This window comes from Vanellus vanellus (genome assembly GCF_965231255.1).
Source record: "Vanellus vanellus genome assembly, chromosome: 3".
NCBI lineage: Eukaryota > Metazoa > Chordata > Aves > Charadriiformes > Charadriidae > Vanellus > Vanellus vanellus.
The window spans coordinates 43,025,680-43,046,061 of record NC_138907.1 but is presented as its reverse complement, the minus strand read 5'-3'; the positions used below and the strand labels follow the sequence as shown (position 1 = coordinate 43,046,061).

The following is a 20,382-nucleotide window of genomic DNA, read 5'->3' as shown; positions in this document are numbered from 1 at the left end:
GCTTTTTTCTTATTTAGTTTTTTTTTTTTTTTTTTAATTCATTAGAGCAAGATTTTAATGTTGATCTAACCATTGATTTCAAAGAAAGAGGATTTAGACTAGCCTTAAGTATTACTTAAATTTCACCAATCTAGAATTAGGAGATACATCATCTTTGACCTTACTGCAAAATTGGGAGCACAGCCAGTCCCATATTTTTCCTTCATCATTGAGTTCATCGCATGTGCCTCCAGTTCCATCTTGGATTGCCTCCAGTTTGACTGTTGTCCTTTTCACTCAGCTGAAACTGCCATCAACAAAGCTCCTGTAACCCTGTCCTGGTCCCAGCCAGGTTTGTCTGCCACCTCATTGTCCTTCCTTTCTGCTCCATTCAGCTCCGGTCCTTGCTTGTTCATTAACATTACTTATTTGGCTGTTTTGATCTTTGTCTTAGTCTGGTTCTTATAAAGTCTCTTAGGTCACTCCTTTAGCATGTTTTTTTGCAGAATTGCCAACTTTTTTTTCCACTGAAATCCTTCTGAATCCCTCTTTTTCTCTTTTTGTGACTGATTCCATGTATTTCTGAGGTTTAACTTACTATTTTTTAATTTTGAATAAAATCTATGAGTGCCCTTTTGCTTAAGTGTGGTCCCATAGACTTTATTTTTTGAAGACGTTAGGTTACAGTTTATGAAAATAATCCAGTAAGTTTTGTTCACTCTATGATCTATTGCTCATGGTTTGAGATGAGTATAAACAGATTATTTAAAAGTCCTGTTCTCTCACTCTGATCTCCTTTTCTGGATGTTCTCCAGTGAATCTAATTTACCATGACCAATACTGAACTCTCTGCTGTCTTGAAATGTTTGCAATTGCACACTCTGATTATATTCTCATCTTCTTTATTACTCATGCCCAGTGGTCACCTCTAGTTCTCCCTGTCTTACAACTGTATATCCAAATCTTGTGTCTGTTTTCTCAGTAACACACAATAGATCTGGTTGTTGGTGGTGGTTTGTTTTTTTTTTTTTTTCTCTCCTTTCTCCCAAGACATTCCAGGCTTCAGTGTGGGCCTGTGCTTCACCCCATTAAATAATAGTACACAACATCTTTTGCTTTTCTCATTGGATCCTATTTCTTTCTCTCCCACACAGTCTGACTGCAGTTAAGCAATGCGTTAAATGTAAGGACAAGTTTCACAACTCTTCTTTTCTTGGGCTAGTAGTATAATGGCTCCTGGAAGCCAGTTTAAATTAAAGTCTTAGCACTTATATTTCTAGTGTAGGTTACCCTTTATGGACGTGATGCTTACTCCTTTGTTAATATATGGCAAACATAAAGGACCAACAAATATCCAATGAAAGCAGAAATCTTTAGAGAACCAGCAACTGTCATCACATTTATGTTGAGGATGGTGTGCAGTTTTCAGAGGCTTATAACTCAGTCAGAGTTTGGATAGATTTTAATGGTGATTGGAAATGGCATATTCCTGAAGTATCTCTGATCTTTTCGTCGAATTTCAAATCGTAGCCCAAAGGATAGAAGCTTGAAAACTATTTTAAGAACTCATGAGAAAACTTTCATGTTGTAACTTGGCCCATTTTATCAATTATTTCTTTCAAAACAGATTGTGGCAGATGCCCAGAATAAAAGATTAGTCTGAAAAATACAAGTTGAACAAAGCTTTACAAGTAACGGAAGTAGACAGGGTTGGGATTTTTAAGATGTTTGCTGTTGAGAAGTAGTAGAAGCTTTCGCTATAGCTCTTCCTACCTACTCTTCTCATAATGTAAAGAGTATCTTAAAATGTAAGTAAATGTACAATGGCAGATTCACTTTCTAGAAATATGATGCCCTTTTTGTCAGTTTCCTGTCTCCTGGAGAGACTGCTAGTTATTGCCTCGTGGGTGTCTGACTTCTTACTTGTCGAGCTATCTTTACAGCCTTTCGTTCTTCTGCTAGTATTTTATAAAAGACAAAAAGAGTTTTTGAACAGATTTTTTTTTAAAATGGCCAAGCAATTAAATGTACAGTTTATAGAAAGATAGATTAGCGAAAGCCTATCCAAAGAATGTTCTCCAAAAAATTGCTTGCCTTTTGAGTAACTATTGCCTCCTTGCCTTTTAAATTTTTCCCTTTTTAACAGTTGTGACTTGTTCAAGAGGGCTTCTAAAGTTTCAAATTAAAATAAGATACCCTCTGATTCAATGATATGTAAGAAATCAATGCTTTGTGAAAAATTGTCAGTCCCAAATGACTGTGTCATGTTATTAAATAACCATATTTCTGTAGTGCAGGTGTAGTCCTAAGCTTTTTAGCATGTTATCTTGTTATATTATCCTATTAGAGTAAAATAAACACAAGGCTGAGCTGGCTAGGCAGTGCATCTTTGGCAAGAACATAACCACAGTCAAGTTTTGCGGGCACTTGTTGGAGGATCACAATTTTCAACAAGTAGAGATCTCATCTCCTACTTAGCTCCTCTGTTAATGATGTATCACAGAAACTGGAAGATGGCTATCTTTGGAGAGCCATCAGTAATGTGTATAAATTAAACACGTTTGCATTAGAATTTAAACTGTCCATACACCAATAAAAGAAGCTGGCATTTTCCTACCAATGAAAGGCAACCTTCTTTAGCTTCAGTGGGCTATTAAGAAATATTGACTGTATGTAGTGTTTGCATTTTATCCAGTAGTTGCAATTAATACATGTTGTGGATGTCTAGTCCCTGATTATGACTACCCGTTTCGGATTTTCCAGTTCACACTGTGCAGTCTTAAGTTCTGGGCATTTTTTCCTTTCATAGCAGATTTCTGTTTTGTTTTGTTTTTCTGACAAGCTTTCCAAGTAGTTTTGTGCATTATTTCTGAACATTAGGTTTAAAAACCTTGAATTCTTAGTGAAAACTTAAATGGTGTTGTGATAGAGGTTTTCTGTTATCATTTTGTAAGTGGTTTTGAGAAGAAAACTGAGCATACCTTTGAATCCATACTATACTCCTTGTTTGGGGAATTTAATCTCTGTTGCACAGTGATGGGTCCAACAACTACTTTCATGTGTCACTAACCAGCAATATCTTCTTCCATATGTGTCTGAAATGCACACTCAGCTTTTATCTTTATTTCTGATGCCATTTTGATTGGGCTAGCTCTCTTTACATCTTTTGCAGTGCTTTTATTGAATATTATTACTGTGTCGAGTACTGCTGTTAATGCCTTCTTGATTTATAATTATTTCAGCATATTCTGTAATGAAAGAGCTAAGTGGACCTCTTCTGGAGGGTGTCTTTCTTTACTGTGTTTTGATGGGATTTTGTCCATAGGCATGTTTGACCGTTTGGAATAGGAAGTGCTCCTTGTGTGATTTGTAGTTGTGACGCCTGACTAGGTTTTCATCTATTTCTGAAATAACACTTCCACAAGCAAGCAGAGAGCCAGACAGCGTAAATGGGAAATGCTATGAAAATGGCTGTTTTCCTACTATCTCCTGGCCACCTGTGGTGATGCAAATGTTTTCCGAGGAAATAAAGACACTGCTTGCTTTCTGCTGAGTAGTAGCAGATGGTGGGACTTTACAGGTCAGCTGGAAGAGGAATTAGTGACATGAAGACTTTACTTAATTTTAACTTATTTGCACTGTTTACGCCAGTCTGAAAATTAGCAGTTAAACAGATTGCAGACAGACTCCTTCCTCAGAAGTCAGAGAGCCAAAATACCAGTGATCAGTTTCCAAAAAGCAACTTTCCCAAGAGTCGAGTTCAGCTGGGAGAACTTCTTTTCCAAACTGCAGCATAAAGCTGGCAACAATGCAGCGTTTCTTCAAGAAGATTTTTCAATGCTCAGGAATAAAATGTGTAAGACTGAATGTAGTCCCATTTTAAGAAATTTGTCATGGCAGTATATTGGGAATCAGTAGCGAATAAGACTTTAAAGTTAAGTGAAAATTGTGGCGTACAGCAGAGAAAACGTTGTTAATCTGCTATCTTAATCTTTGTTTGTCGTGTAGGTTAGCATGGCAGTTGAGTTTGGCTAAATCAAAGCCCTCATATCTCCTCTTCCTTTTCCATTGCCCAGTCATACTTTGTGACACTTTGTCTTTTGTGGTGAGCAACTCTGAATATTCCTGACAGTAGTAAAATGGAAACAGTTGGATGATCACTGGGCTGAAGTATTCTTGTTATGCTGTTTCCTTGCTCCTTTTTTTTGAAATTTTAATTGCATGTTTATCTTATAGTTGTTGCATCTGGTTCTGCTGTCTTCTAGCCTTCTCTCTTTTCTTTTTCTTTCTCTTTTCTGGTTACTTGTGGTGATTGCTACTATACACACTTTCAACTGAGGTATTTTATATGTAGGATGTTGCTAGGTTTTCATGCTTCTTTTTGCAGAGAACGTTGCTTACCTGCTTGTTATTCTGAAGAACTGCTTCAAGCGGCACATAATGGATGTTAAATTTACACCACCTGTGTAAAATTTTCAAAATCATTGTGCATAGGGTGAAGGGGGTGGTCACCCTGTCACCTCAAGACATCTTTATATCTTATGACTTTCTGTACATTAGTTCACTTTCTTAAGAATGACAGTCGTAACACAATGTCCTTTTTCTCTCTTGGAATTAAGAACACAGTGAGAGTTGAATTTGTATATATTGCATGACTGTTTTCAAGAGGAAGTTTTTACAGCAGTAATAATCACCTTTTCAAATAGAATAGAGGTGAAAGGAATTTTCTAATGAAACCAATTTCTTTGGAAAATCCAAATTTTTCAGATTCCAAATTTATTGCAGAACTGTGCCAGTGTAAGTGAAAACAACTCTTGATGGAGAAGCTTCTTGACTCAGCTTAGAATTTATGGAGAGACTGAATGAGAAAGGACACACCATCAGGTGGTCTAAGTAACAGCTGATAACCTAGTGGTCTTGGGTTGTGGTCTTCCAAGCAGGAGTTCAAGTCAGATGTGTAAAAGGGCTAGATCTTGAGGTTCTTCTGTTTCATAAAAGGCTAGCCACTGTTCCCTCTTTCAAGGAAAGATTTTTATAAGCTCACCACTATTCAGCTATATTAAATGTAGAAGTTATTGGGGAATACAAAGACCAGGAAAATAACTCTGGAACTGAGTGAGAATAGATGTGGAAATATGGTATTTAGTTTCCTGGTTTCCTTTCCCCATGCTGGACCTTGTTCTCACCAACAAGTAGGGGCTGGCAGGGAATGTCATGCTCAAGTGCAGCCTTGGCTGCAGTGATCGTGAGGTGGTGGAGTTTCAGATCCTTAGGGTGGCGAGGAGGGTCCACAGTAGGCTTGCTACCCTGGACTTCAAGAGAGCAGACCTTAGCCTCTTCAGGGATCTGCTTGCTGGAGTACAGTGGGATAAAGCCCTGGAAGGAAGAGGGGGCCAAGAAAGCTGGCTAATATTCAAGGACCACTTCCTCCAAGCTCAGGAGAGATGCATCCCAACAAAGAAGTCAGGCAAAAACTCCAGGAGGGCTGCAGGGATGAACAAGGAGCTCCTGGACAATTTCAAACAGAAAAAGGAAGCCTACAGGGGGTGGAAACAAGGACAGTTAGCCTGAGAGGTATACAGAGAAACTGTCCAAGCAGCCAGGGATCAGGTTAGAAAGCTAAAGCCCAGAAAGAGGTAAATCTGTCTGGGGGCATCAGGGGCAACAAGAAAGCCTTCTATTGGTATATCGGTGGCAAAAGGAAAGACTAGGGAAGATGTGGGCCCACTCAGGAAGGAAACAGGAAACCTGGTCACCTGGGATGTGGAGAAGGCTGAGATACTCAACGACTTCTTTGCCTCAGTCTTCACCAGCAAGGGCTCTAACCACACCGCCCAAGTCGCAGAAGGCAAAGGGAGGGACTGGGAGAATGAGGTACCTCCCACTGTAGGAGAACACCAGGTTCGAGACCAGCTGAGGAACCTGGAGGTACACAAATCCATGGTACCTGATAAGATACATCTGTGGGTCCTAAGGGAACTGGCAGATGAAGTTGCCAAGCCACTATCCATCATGTTTGAGAAGTCGTGGCAGTCTGGTGGAGTTCCCACTGATGGGAAAAAGGGAAACATAACCCCCATTTTTCAAAATGGTAAAAAGGAAGACCTGTGGAACTACAAGCTGATTTGTCTCACCTCTGTGCCCAGCAAGATCATGGAGCAGATCCTCCTGGAAACTCTGCTAAGGCACATGGAAAATAAGGAGGTGATTGGTGACAGCCAACATGACTTCACTAAGGGCAAATAGTGCCTGACAAATTTGGTGGTCTTCTATGATGGTGTTACAGTGTTGGTGGATAAGGGGAGAGGAAATGACATCACCTACCCAGACTTGTGCAAAGCATTTGACACTGTTCTTCAAAACATCCTGCTCTCTAAAATGGAGAGACATGGATTTGACCAATGGACCACTCGGTGGATAAGGAACTGGCAGGGCGGTCATGCTTAAAGGGTTGCCGTCAATGGCTCCATGTCCAAGTGGCGACTGGTGACCAGTGCCACATATTAGCCATATATTACAACATTATGACTGACCTGCTGCTCTTCAGCCTTGAAAGGCATCTGTGCTCACTAGTACAGCCAAAGGTAGTACAAGCCGAGAGCCGCGTTTAATCACTGCTCTTGTTCTGCCACTTTATTACCGAACCTCTCCTCAAAAAGTAAAGCACTTTTCCCAGTCTTGATAGTATTGATTTCTTTATTTTAAAAGCTGCTTAAAATAAAGCAGTCTCGTGCTGATAAGAGCATTTTGAGGTAGTCCGGCTCTAATTTCTTCAACTGAAACCTTGCTTGCCCGATTAACTATTTACATGCAGTGGGAACATGCAATTGGCTTTCTTCCATTGTAGAGGTTGTATACTTAGTATATTAGAATGATTAGACTTCCTGAATAGGAAAAAAAAAATCTTTCCGTGTACTTGAAACAGTCTGAATGACAAGCAGTTATATGCAAACATGGAACAAGCTCTTTGGAGCTCTTAGCCTAGAAAACACCTTCTGAATCATGGAGTCTGGCCCCCGATTATCCCAAATACCATAAAATGTAATTTCCCTATGAATTTATCTAGTTCCATTTTAAATGCAGTTATACTTTCTACTCTCCCCACTCCTCCAGCTCTTCCCATTGGAAGGCTGTCCACATCCAGACTGATTTGATGAGTAGGAACCTTCTTGTAACTACCACTCTCTGTTTACCCCTGGCATACATCTGCCTGTCTGCAGACACGCTGATGCTTCCGTTTTCCTCTCTTCAGGATAACTTTGAATGTTTGGGGTTCTAGTGAAAAATTGTTCAAGTTTACGATTTGAAAATAAATGCCCTGCAAGATAGGGCCTGATCCCATTATGGCTTAGCGCAGGAGCCGTCAGGGAAGTTAGCACCAATTCACTCTAGCGTAAGAAAGTTTAGAGGTACTGCTAATGCGCTTCCCCCATCTGCCACTGTGCTGAGCTGAAGAGCAGAGGCTACTCCAGATAGCAGTGTGCTTCTGTACTGCCCCACATTTCCCATCTCGCCATGTACAATCTGACTGTGCTTTTCTTTTTTTTTTTTTTTTTTTTCTTGAGAATTATCAAAATACTTCTGGTCAGGTTTTCCCCCCTTGATTCTCATGTTGCCAATTCATATTTTTACAACCGGTTGGGACAGGTGTGTATACACTTTTTGCTGTTTCAACTCCATCTCTTATACCTCTTTTAAGTATTTCTCACAATGGCTATCTTTGTCCTTTGAACTGGAAGCAGATAAAATGTTGATTAAAAGCTGAAGTGGCGTTGAACAGAAAGTCATATTACCTGCGTATCTCCAGAAGCAATACAGCTGCCAAAAGCATAGGTTCAAGGTTGCACATTATATTCCTGCTCTGGGGGATAACTAATCTCTAATTCAGTCTGTGGCCTGGGGAACAAACCAGGTCTCTTTGTGTGAAAACTGTGCCACTCCTTTTCTGAACGCTCTGGGTCCACCAGTATGCCTTCTGATGTTGGCTGTAGGTGTAGCTCATGGCCCTAGTTCTGGGTCCACCTGCCTCTTTCTATATGTCATTTTCTGGAGGTCCTTACTTTGAGGAGCTTACAGCATTGGTTTCCATCTTTAAAGATCTGCAGGAAAGCATATCTTTAGTTCAAGCAGTGAAGTCACATAATTAGTATTTAGTATATTATGTACCTGAAATGTAACACTCTGGTACTTGAGAATGAAAAAGTGTTACAAAAAGCCATTCTTTGTGCCTTCTGAGAGCTGGTTGGGAAGAGAGTGAGTTAAACTACAGACCGGGCTCTCTGTGACTCTATTCTAAATGCAGTGGTAAAAGAAGTGGTAAAATGTCTATTGATCAGGTACCGTCAGATCCTGCAGGCAGTTTGCCTCGCCCATGTGCAAATGCTCTGCAGTTTCAAGAACCGGTGGAAAGTGCTGTGTAAGGATTTGTGGAAACGAGAACTCTTCTTGACATCATGTTTAGTGGACTGGACTCGGACAGCTTTAAGCTTTCAATGTCCACCCAGAAATGAGTCCGAATAAATAAGTCTGGGGTCATTCATTACAAGGATATATATGTACTTTTTTCCCCCAAGAAGTGCTTTAACTAAATAGTGGAGTCTGAGCAAGATGAAGTGGAAATTCTAGATGTATGCAAAGCTTGATCACGGTAAGGGTATTCACTAGCTGTGCTTAAATTTATATCTAGTTTGTGGATTCTTGTATTATTAATGATAAAAGCAAATCTGGATTTATTTTTTTATTTGGATTATTTTGTTTCTTTTGCTTGAATAGTACTTCAACATCACAGAATTGGCTGCATATATGTTCTAATAGTCGTGCAAATTTATGGCATTATCATATTTGGAAAAGGAGAAAGGAGCTAAAGAGAAAAGGTAAAAAGGATTAGATTTTGGACAGTATCTTGAGTGAGTAGGAATTAGGACATTCAAATGATTAATTTCTTTTGAAGGGCACAGAAATGGGCAGGGTTAATCTTTTCCCATTTTAAGTATAGTTTATGGACTATCAACCTGAAGTCCAGACCTTCAGACTACCTTTCTGTCATGAGGGGTTTTCATGTTTTAAATTATAAATTTGCAAGTAATCTGAATGTAGCTGCTGTTAAATACTTTATATGTTGAATGCAGATACATTTTGGTTGTAGTATGTGTTCCTTCGAGGCATTTTTACGAGTTTACATTTATGTCTGTAAATTTCTGTTACATGATGAGTCTATTCCATCATCCTTTTCTATGTTGAATAGTGAATAAAAAGAATTCCAAAACAAAAAACAACACAAACCAAAAAAAAGATACTGTCTTTTATACTCACAAAAAAATCTCCCATGCTGGGTTAGGAGTCGGTTATGGAGTTGTATGATGTCTTAATTTATAATTGTTCATAGTTTATATGCTGTAAATTCTATCAGCAAGAACATAGGTACTTCATATTTTATTACCCTCATAATGTATCCCATCTGTACAATAATTCTGAGACATGCTATGTTCTTTCTACTATATCTTAATTCATGTAGATTTATAATTCTTAAAAAATTTATTGTTAAATGATTGTACTGTATCTTTCAAGAACTGGCGTAGTGAAATGTCATGTCCAGGAACAGTTTAACTGTTTGTCTTCCTCACTCATGCTATGTCAATATTATCTACAGTCTGCTGTCTTCTGTTTTATTGCCCTATAACCCTAATGTAATCCTGTTGAAAGTCAACTGTGCTTACTCGGCTAACCCTCTGTAAAGCTTGTTCTTCCCTGTGTTCCCTGGACTGTGTAAGGTAGTCGAGTGGGCAAAAATAAATAATTTCTGATTTGCCTCAATTCCTTTTTAAATCTTTTTTTCCTCTGTGTTTTTGAGATTTGGATGGTGCGGAAACAAGACAAATAGAAAAATCCGGCACCTTTTCTTTTTCTTTACACAGTATGTATAGTACTGGAAATTAGACAGAAACCCCAAAATACGTATCCTCTAAAAAGCTGGAATTAGATAAAGGGAAAGTACTAAGTTACTGAAAGAACTGCATTAATCAAACCCATTTAGATGTTTGAATGCAATAACAAAGTAATGGGAAAAGGATAGACTTTTCAAGGAACATAGAGTTCAGGGCTATGTGAAGAACCTGATGTGATTTTTGTATTAAGTTTTTTATCCATTTCATTTTACCTTTATCTAAGGTGCGTGTATGTGTCTGGATTTTTGCCATGTTTTTTGTGCTGAAAAGATCTAACGAGCTTCCCTTGACCCTGACTGTTTAAGGCACCCTCTGTAAAACAAAACTCTTTACTTTATAACCAGCGTTTGCCTGTTTAAGTAAGTTGCTCTCAATAGAATATTATCACTCTTATCACAACTTATTTTTAGGCAAGTAGAAGCTTAGTTACACAGACTAGTGGTTATCCAAAAAAAAGTGTTAAATTATTTTGTTCTTTTCCCTGCAGGTCTCTTCAAAGCTTAGCATCTGTGTAAAATTAAAAAAAAAAAAAAAACAAAACAAAACAAACAACTTTTAATCTAAAAACGAAATATGCAGCAGGAGAAATATATATTACCAATGTTTTACTTGGGCAATAGCATGAATGAAGTGTAATGAATATGATCTTTGCAAGAAGATATTACTGTGTGATATGACTGTATTTTCAGCCTATGACTTGATTTTTTTTTTTTTTTCTTTTTTTGCTAGTTTTGTTCTACAATGTTTGCATATTTCCACATGACTTACTGGGAAACTCATGCAGTTGTTGTGATTAATCTCTATAATGCTTACAGTATTATAAACATTTAATCACAAGGTGTGCATGTTGATGCATACTGGGAGTCACAAGAATAACTACTTGAATTGTGGTCAGCTAAAATCTTTCTGTTGGCTTAAAGCATGAGTTTACCCTAGTTGTCATCAGACAGTCTGGATGTCTCCTACTTTTAATAAGTGAATCAAGCTCAAAGCTATTGCGTTTTAAGGATGTAATCTGATTTGAGCTCAGAGGATTGAGAATACTTTTAGTTGTTGGGTTTTTTTAATAATTCTATTCTGAAAGCAAATCCACCTTTTTAGCTGCCTTTCTATGAATATGGAAATGTAAATAACAAAAACAGGGTTGCAATGAATAAATATCTGTTTAATTTATGCTGAAATAATATTGCTTCTTTCCTTGTTTATGCATATTATGTAAAAAGATTACATAGTGTGGACTGAAATATTTTTCTCTAACATATAAACTAGCCATATGTAAAGAAGTACAGTCATGATGAACAGAGCCTGTTATCTCTAAGAAAAGAGGTGGCAAAGAGTTCCTCATGCTCAAAAAAGGTGCTGAACTGTATTCTAGCATCTCATTGTGCTGTAGATAACTAAAAAGTTAATTTTTATATGTTAATAGAGGTAATTCCAAAACTGAAAAATTAAATTATTTTAATGTAGATTTATGTCAAGTCTTCGTCAGGAGATGAAGAGCATAAAAATAAGTCTGCCCTGCTATAGGGGTGGACATTGAGCTATTTGTGTTGGAAACAGAGGCTTTGATATTTTAAGCTTGTTTTTCTATATGAACTTCTCAACTTTTTTTTTTTTAATAACCACAGCAAGACCAGCTTTATACTTGGGCTGCAGTTAGCCAACCCACACATTCATCAGATTACGTCGAAGGAAGCTTTCCAAGGAGAATTCCATCTGCGTGGCCCCCACCCAAACCTCCAGATGAAGAACAAAGACTCAAAATTGCAGAAGAAGGTATAGTTCTTGGACACAGACAAGATGCATGTTTGGCATCGGTGGGAGCTGCTGCCTTTTAGAGTACAAGTTATAAACTTAAGATATTAACTTCTAACAAATATTTGATTTTTAAGATCTTGGATTAGCATCAGAACTAATGCCAGCTAGGATTAATCTAATCAAAAATAGTCAGCAAAAATGCATGCTTTTTGTAAGCAACCAAGATGTGCACCTGGCATCTGCTGACTAATGGATTTTACCAGGTGTTGTGACCTTTGTTCTTTTCCAGTTTACATACCTTCAGAGCTATGAGAATATGGGTACTTTTCTCTTAAAAATATGGAAAACTTCAGAAGTCCACTGGTGGTATACTGAAATTTATTAGAGTGGTGTAAGGTATTCTTTTGTGGATTAAGCAGTCCCCTGCTGACAGAGAGGTAGGAAAAGTGTATCTGAAAAATAAATTGAGGTCTTGTTTACAAAGTCAGTTTATCTTAAAATTTGCAAGGTTACTCTACCAGCCAAATTTCTGAAGTCTCCTGCATACTCCTTAGAAGTTTTGTTTAAGTTGAGAATTAAAACAAAACAAAACCTCTTGTAGCTGACAAAGAAATTCAGAAGCGAATTTCAAACCTGTTTTCTGTTAGAAGTGTTGATGGGCAAATACCACAGTTTCTTGGAGGCTTAGCTGTGCATTAGTTAGTATTCCACTGCTCTCAACACTTTTAGGCTGCATTCTTCCCCATGACCTCCATGAGAGCCACTAGGTATTCTCAAATTGTCCATTTGCTACCACTCCTTTTTTCATTGCTCAGATCTGAAGAATTAACTCATTTCAACAGATCTCTTTGTATTGCTTGTAGGCTTTGGGTGCAGTTAATTTCAGATTTGCTTCTCTTTGGGACTTCTCTACCACTTCCTCTGGAACACGAGCAAAGTATTCCTAGCATGAACACCATTTATCATGACAACAGTTCACTTTTACTGGTATCACTTATTCCAGTATTCATAAGCAAAATAAGTGATACCAACAAAAATGCAATACTATTACATTATTCTGTTTATTCTGTTGCTTTTACCAAAGCAGCTCTGTTAGTGTTCAAGAAAACATTTCTGCATCCATCTCACTGATACAGTTCAGAGTGTGGAACGCTGCAGTGCTAGACTGTTGGGCTATTCCAGTGTTTGACTACTGATCTACTATTTTATGCTGTAGTCAATGAAACTGTCGTCATGTGTGGTAGTACACATTGCTGCGTACTCTGAGAGGACAGGTTGTGTTTCTCGACTTGGAGGCTTAGCTAATGGGTGTGTGATCAGAGTATTTATGAACGTACAACGTACTCTGCACTGAAAAACAAAAGGATGAATATTTTATTGTTTCACTTTGAGGTTTTTGACCAACAGAGGCTGGTGCAAGTTAACAACAGTTTTGCTGCCCTAAAATCTAGAAGAACATTGATTACATAAAATATTTTGAAATTTAAAGATTTTTACCATTTGGAAGAGTATTTCTACCAAGAGGATAATACAAATAATTTTTAAATGTATTAATTTTATACATGGCTTGTTTCCATCTTATGCTGTTCTATTTATACATACTACACGGATGTAATGTGTACAGTACTTCTCTGTTGCTTATCTCAGCCACTGCCCTCTCAAAAACTGCAAAAATATTAAGAAAATAGAAGTAAAATGGAACATAAATAGTTCTCAAAATTTATTTGAGGTCGTGACACTTGAAGTTATTACTGCAATTTTGTGGGGTTTTTTTGGTGTGAATTTGCAGTGTAGGGCATGGAGGGAAAAAGAAAAATTATAATTGTTCTGGATACAATTCAGGTAGATAAATAACTTAAATTTTTGTTTGATTGTTTGCATGCTTGCCATGTGAAAGAACCTGGAGGTGAGTGATATTTCATGTGAAGCTTCAAGAGTAAACGCTTTCCCCAAGATTTTTAACTAAATTATTTTATGTGTATGCACCTTTAACAGGTGCAGGGGGCAAGCATTTTTTAAAGGGTTTGAATTGGTGTGTACAGAGTAGTTGTATTTTGCATTATATATAATTATTGGTGCATGGATTAAACATGAAATATTAACATTAGAAACAATGGTTGATAAAGAAAACATCATTTTTAGACACAAGTATTGATCCAGAGAGGAATGTAGCAGGCTATTCTTATATGTAGAGTCTTATTTTTATTACATATGTTAATGTGAGGACAATACTAGGTCTTCAAGTTTTAAGTAAGGCAAGAGGAAATTCTGCAAGATCTTAGGTAATCTGTTCCTAAATTAGCAGAGTACTTAATCATCTATTTAATATAGTATATATTAAATAGTTTTGCTGTGTGGTCTGTATCCTGTGGAGTGTTGAAGGGTGTGAGGAAAGGGCTATTAGAGTGGCCAGGGTTGGTTTCTTTTTTTTTTTTGTAAGGTTGATTGGGTTGTTTTTTTTTTTTTAAGTTTGTTTAGCTTTTATGGGTATTCCTTTCAGGTTGGCTTTTTATTAAAAAAATGAAGTTTGGAAATACCTAATATGAATTTGGGTTCAAGTCAGCAGGTACTTATGCCAAAAACATTTTCAGTTCTGGATTCAGAAAAGTTTTTGGACAAATTGAGTCAATATCACCAATAAGATCAATGTGTATGCTGCTGGTTTTCCATCTGAATACCCAAAATCTGTTTCTGTTGCTTCTTACGGTATTTGACTCTGTCACTTTCACACTCCAGCACATCGCCTGAATCTGAACACTGCAGGGTATTTGAAATGCAACTATTTTAATGCTTTGCTGACTACACTATTCCACTTAACATACAGGAAAAGGCAAGCATACAGGTACTAGAGCTCAGTCATCCTGTCTCCCATGTGACTGTCCTAACCACCTGGGCAGAGACTCAAAGATTATACAACTTCTTCTGCAAAATGAAACAGTCCCAACACACTAAGTCTCTGTGTGGGTTTACATCCTGAAATCTAAGTTAGTCTCTTAAACAAAACTAGGCTTGTCCAGACATTTATTTCCTTTGTTTTATGAAAAATGAGGGGAAAAAAAAAATTGTTTTGTTTGGGTTGAAGGGAAGGTTTCATTTGTCATATAGCACATTTTTCCTTTTCTTTCCTTTTTATCTTGGGGGGGGGTGGGGGTTGTTGGTTTGGGTTTTTTTTAGTTTTGCTTAACAAAGATAAAACCCTGTTTGCTGCAATAGATCGTATTTGGTGAATTTTGGCAAACTAACCTTAAAATTAACTGCTCATCACCCTGAACTAAGCTTATGTTTAGAACCCTTTTTAGAATAAAACCTGTCTTAGTTAAAAGTAAGCTAGACTGTTGAATAAGCTGTACAATTGTTAAATATTGACAAATATATACGAGCAGCCGGTTCCTATTTTTTTTAAAGAACTTTTGAGTAAGAGAGATAGTTTTTGCCAATACGCGTATCAGGAAACATTGCTTTCTATGCATATCAGGAAACTGTTTTCTAAGTTGTGTGTGTACATGTCTGGTCTAGAACTAGAACATTAGCAAAGAATAAAACCTGGTGTGAGCAAAGATCAAACTCCTTCAAGTTTCTTTCAACCATACAGAAATCTAAAATCACGTACGCAGGCCCTGGGGAGACCACCAGTGCCCAAACACTAATGAAGTTTTCCTGGTTTTGCAAATCAGATGAGGTAGGGTTAGCCAAAAAATTTCTCTTCCAGATAATTTGTGAAACAAATATCTTGCAATTGCTTAGTTTAAAAATGTTAATACTCTTCCCTTCCTTCAAAAGAGACATTAGTAGCTTTTACCAGAAAATAATCATCTGCTGGTTTTGTGGTTGCAATGAGGAGCAAGTGTCCAATTAATTAGTAGCATCCTGAATTTTCTTTGGTAAATGGACTCTGAAAGTCAACAACAAGGCATGATTTATCCATACTCAAAACAAGTCAGTGAGACATGACGAGCTATTTCCTGTTAATGACAGCTTATCCTCATCCAGTTTTTTGACTGGGAACAATTCTGTCGGATAAGACTTGAAATTCTGCTTTAGTTAACAATTTAAGAAGTAAAAAAGATTGAGGATTGTTAATTTTTGAAGGGTAGCCTTGCAGCATAACTGCCACTGGCAAAGAATCTTCCACCTTGTACATCTCACCTCCCAACAGCTGGGATTGTCAGAAAGCTGTGAGGTGGCCAAATGTCTAGGACTTATGAATCCAGAGGTTCTGGACTGCAACTGCTTCAGTCTTCCTGCAAATGGTCAACAGATTTGCCTCCTGCATAGTGGTACCCTTAAAAGATATAAGAAGGATGTGAGACACGTGTTCTCTGGGCAAGTATAAGAAAAATATTTCTATTCTTGTCCTGTGTACAAGCTATGATCAGTTAAAGAGGCATCATTAGCAGTAGCTACTAAGCTGGTTAGAGATCTTTGCACTGTGTAGCTGCTGGGGGGTTTTGATTTGGTTTGGGGTTTTTTTTTGGTTTGTTTGTGTTTTTTTTTTTTTTTTTTTTAATTTTTATTCTAGTTATCTCCTATCAGGCAAGGAAACAGGCACAAAGAGGTTCTTTAAGGTCAGAGAAGAAATCTGTAGAAAGGTCAGAATGGAAAACAAAGCTGTCCTTTAACTACGAGAGTCTCTCTCCTCCATAAGTAAAGTCTTTGTTGTTGTCTGCAATGGCGTACTGAAAGACTTCAGGGTCCTGAATATGTATTGGGTTGTTGCATACTTGTGTTATTTCCAGCACAAAATATGTTATTTCTTTTATCCAGCAGGTGATCAAAATACAGCACTGTAGAAACAATGCAGGAATGTACAGTACGTCTCTCACTGAAATAAATATTACCACAATCAAGGTTTACATGTAATATCTTCTGTACTTAGGTTTAAATTGAAATATTTTTATGAAAACAGATACTTCAGACTAGTATTTGTGGAGTGAATAATTGTTATCCAGGTTTTCATATAAGAAAGAGATTCCAGTTGAGGGTGGTATGTTTTGATGCCCATTTTCCAGGTAAATTGAAGATACTACTAGAATGGAGTACTGCTGTTTCATTTTTCAATGTAAATGAGTAATGTCATCAAAATTTAAAAAGTCAGATTAATGCTGGTTCTATGCCCAAAAGAGAGGGTGTGGAATTCAGTACAAAGGTGAATAATTAGTTTTGTATCCTCAGCTTCAATGTCCCCAGTTCTGGGAAACTCTGACTGTACACTTACACAATAAGTGCACAGTCCCAAACCACCCCTTGGTAAGGCTGAGATGCTGTAGACAGTGAATAATAAAGCTAGGATGAAACTGAGAGTTCTCAAAATGTATTTGCAATAGTAAGGCCAATTGCATTCAAGCACACTTAGATCTGTATTGCTATCTGTCTTATTGTGGAGATGTCAAATTTTGGTGGTAGGGCAAAGAAGGGCCAGAGAAGGATATGAGAAAGACAACATAGCTGCCAACAGTCATCATCTTGCTCATGGATTCTTTTGGCCTTTTGTGAACAGACACAATCTGCAGACCTTAAGGACAGAAATACTTCTTAATGTGAATGGATGGGAAGAACAAGCATGAGAACTTTACCTTGACCTTCTATGGAATGTATATAACAGAGCAAAGTAACTATTTTTCTTTGAATGAGAAATTTTGACAATCAAAATGGACTTCTTTCAAGTTTTATGTGCTACACATTTAAGATGATAGCATTTAATGTTGAGTCATAATAAATACATTGCAAATTGAGATCAGGCTGGCTTTATTTATGCATACGACCTATTCATTAATTCTTAGATGGATAATTTGTAAAGTGGGACAGTTAACACTGTTTTCTTTTTAACTCTGCTCTCTTTTCATGAAATTCATAATGTGTATTTTGAAAAGATCGATGAATTTGTTTTTACCTAGAACTTTTAAAATCTGTATCTTCTTTTCAAATTCAGAGTTGAAATCTACTGTCCAAGAAACAGAGAAACAACGCATAGAAGACACTCAGCAGGTACAGGTAAGATTCTAACAAGTGTTTTGTCTACCATTTTGTAAAAAGGGTGGAAAAGCAGTACTTCAGACGTTTGTGCAATAGTTTTATGTACTGAATGTTCTGAATGCAAACATTCAGAAGCGTGGGTTTCATTGTAAATTTTTATCTCAAAATACTTACATGCTCCATAATGTATCTAGGTACAGTGATTCAAGTCTCCTGCTTGCCTAACGTGATCCTTGTAAAATGTCATTGTTCTCTTTACTTGGAAGTAAGTTCATACTTGGTTCTAGAGGTCTGATGGTGTTACTAAGGGATAGCAATAAAAGATCTGGTTATATTAGCTAATCTACAAAAGTTCATATGAATAACAGTGGTAGAGATTTTTCTCTTTTTCTCCACTGAAGCTTATAGGTAGTAGGTGAACAGATTCAGGGTGCCGTGCTGGACTTCAAAAGGAGATAATGTAATACTGCTACAGTGGAGACTTAGTCTGGGATGAACTTGTTCAACATAAATGCAGTCTAAAAGTGTTTTAACATGTCACCATTCATGTTATATTCTTCTTTAAATCTGGTGCAGTTTCATGGAGTTGAGGAACTTCAAATTTTGTTTCCTCAAAAGACTTGCTTATTTTCTTTGAAAGCGCTCTGATCGTAGGTGCCAGACTTACCTTACTAGTGAATAAGATTACTGAATTGTTCTGGAAGGCAAAGTTCTGGTTTCCTTAAATCTTGGTTTAGAACAAGGAGTGGCCAAAAGCTCTGGATGTGTCTCTGCTTTTTTTTTTTTCTTTTTTTCTTTTTTTTTTTTTTTCCTTCTCGATGGGGTTTATTTTTTGTGCATTTTCTTTGTTTTGTGCTGGGATTTTTTTGTTACTAACTAGATGGTTCAAGCATCACTGCATTGAGTGGCATTTGTGAAAATGATCAGTGATTTGCTTTTGAGGGAGAAAACAAGGAATGCCTTGTTAAATGCGTGCTACTGATCAGTAGACCTGCAAATTTAATCCAGGTTCAATCAAGTATTTTATGGGCAGGGGTGGGGAGAGCAGATATATTACCTTTGTGTCTTTTGTCTTGCCAAACAACATTAAAAGAGTTCTTCTAGTCAGTTACCTAAATACTTTAAACTCCATAATTAAGAACATCTAAAAACTAGAGTGTATTACTTAAAATAATATCACAAAATTATTCTACATTGCAGTATTTTAAGTTGAAACTAAAATGTATTTTTCCCATGCTATTTTTATATTTCAGTCACCCAGGTTTCAGTAGCAATGCTTTCTAGCGTTTCTTGTGAAAAAGAACTTTTTCCTATACTTCCAGAAAGGTATTGCATGTAAGAAGCCTATTTAATCTATCTCTAGGATTTTAATTTATTGCAAGAAACAACCTATATAAAAAGACTTAATTCAAAATGTGATTGATGGAAATACGTTCATGAATACTTAGGTACTTTACCTAAAATAAACTGATTCTTTTGCTATGGGAATGAAGTTTAACCAACAACACTAGAGCACTGATTGCTTGAACACATAACATTTTCTTGAGATTGGGGTGGTTTTTTTCTTATTTTTAAAACTAGCTTGTTATGTAGTCCAGTTACTGAATCACATTTGCTAGTGTTGTTAGAGATCCCCACCCCTCTTGCTCAGTGTCGATCCCTTATGACAGTAACATGAACTTCTTCCACTCTGTACTATTATTCATCAATGAAGAACAGAAATAAGTGTTTTGAATGCATGGTCACCTCACTTGCAGAAAATCATCTCAATTTTTTGCTATATTATGTCATCATCATTCTGGTTTATTTTGAAAATCGGAGTGGAAGTTATTTAATTTGAGGAACTGTACGTGGATAAAATGTTTTCATGTGTTCAAACTATTTCTGTACAGTCCCAAACAGGTGCGTGTATTCTACCTACCTATCAATATCTATATCAATTTATAAAAACATCTAGAAAGCATAATGGTCACACTAATTTTTTTTCATCATGTCTGTAGATAAATCCTTTCTTGCAATCAGATAATCCTTCGTGTTATTTGTACTCTTTTAAAGGGACAAAATGTGAGGAAATGTTTCTATTAGAGATCTAGACTTTTTTATTCTTTGTCTGGCTTGTCCATAGTTTTTCTTTCTAAAGAAAGCAAGAATTGGCTGAAGTTAGCCAAGTAGATGATTTTTCTCTTTACTTTCAATACATGCCAAGGGAAGAGAGCCCTCGTGTAAAATTTGAAACCGATCAACTAAGTCTACTTACAGGTTTCTTCCCTTTCCCTTCCCTGAGAAAGACATTTTCCATATGCTATTAAAATAATTTGAGATGGTCTATATTGACATAGAAACAGATGCAAATGTAACATAACACTGATAATTTATCTCATTTACGTTAAACAGTTAACTAAAAGATTCAGAATAATTCGAAATTAAAAGCACAAGTAATAAACACACGGAGCACGGATTCTACACTTTCTTGTCACTGGAAGGGGCTTTTTTATATATCCTCTCCATTTCCTTACCTTCACAATGTTAGATATAGCCTTCATACTTTGCAGCATAATTTCCTGAAGTTTTTAAGACTGCTCTTTTGAGTACGAAATAGGTAATTTCTAAAAATTGCAATTAAAAAAATTAGGACCCGGAGGCGTGCTTGCTTTTAGTGCAGGAATTGGTAAGCAGCAGAAAAATAAGAAACATTGGCAGCCATTTCAAGTCCTGCTTTTGAAATGCC

The 20,382-nt window shown here is 36.9% G+C and overlaps 1 protein-coding gene across 1 annotated transcript in view; it reads left to right on the top strand.

Moving 5' to 3' along the window:
- FMN2 (formin 2) overlaps positions 1-20,382 on the top strand; it is a gene marked incomplete at both ends in the record, with an annotated part of 161,854 nt that overhangs the window by 21,138 nt on the left and 120,334 nt on the right. The window contains 2 exons of the mRNA XM_082481187.1: positions 11,552-11,699; positions 17,611-17,672. Of these exons, the coding sequence (XP_082337313.1) occupies positions 11,552-11,699; positions 17,611-17,672 (210 nt within the window). The remainder of the gene's footprint in view (positions 1-11,551; positions 11,700-17,610; positions 17,673-20,382) is intronic.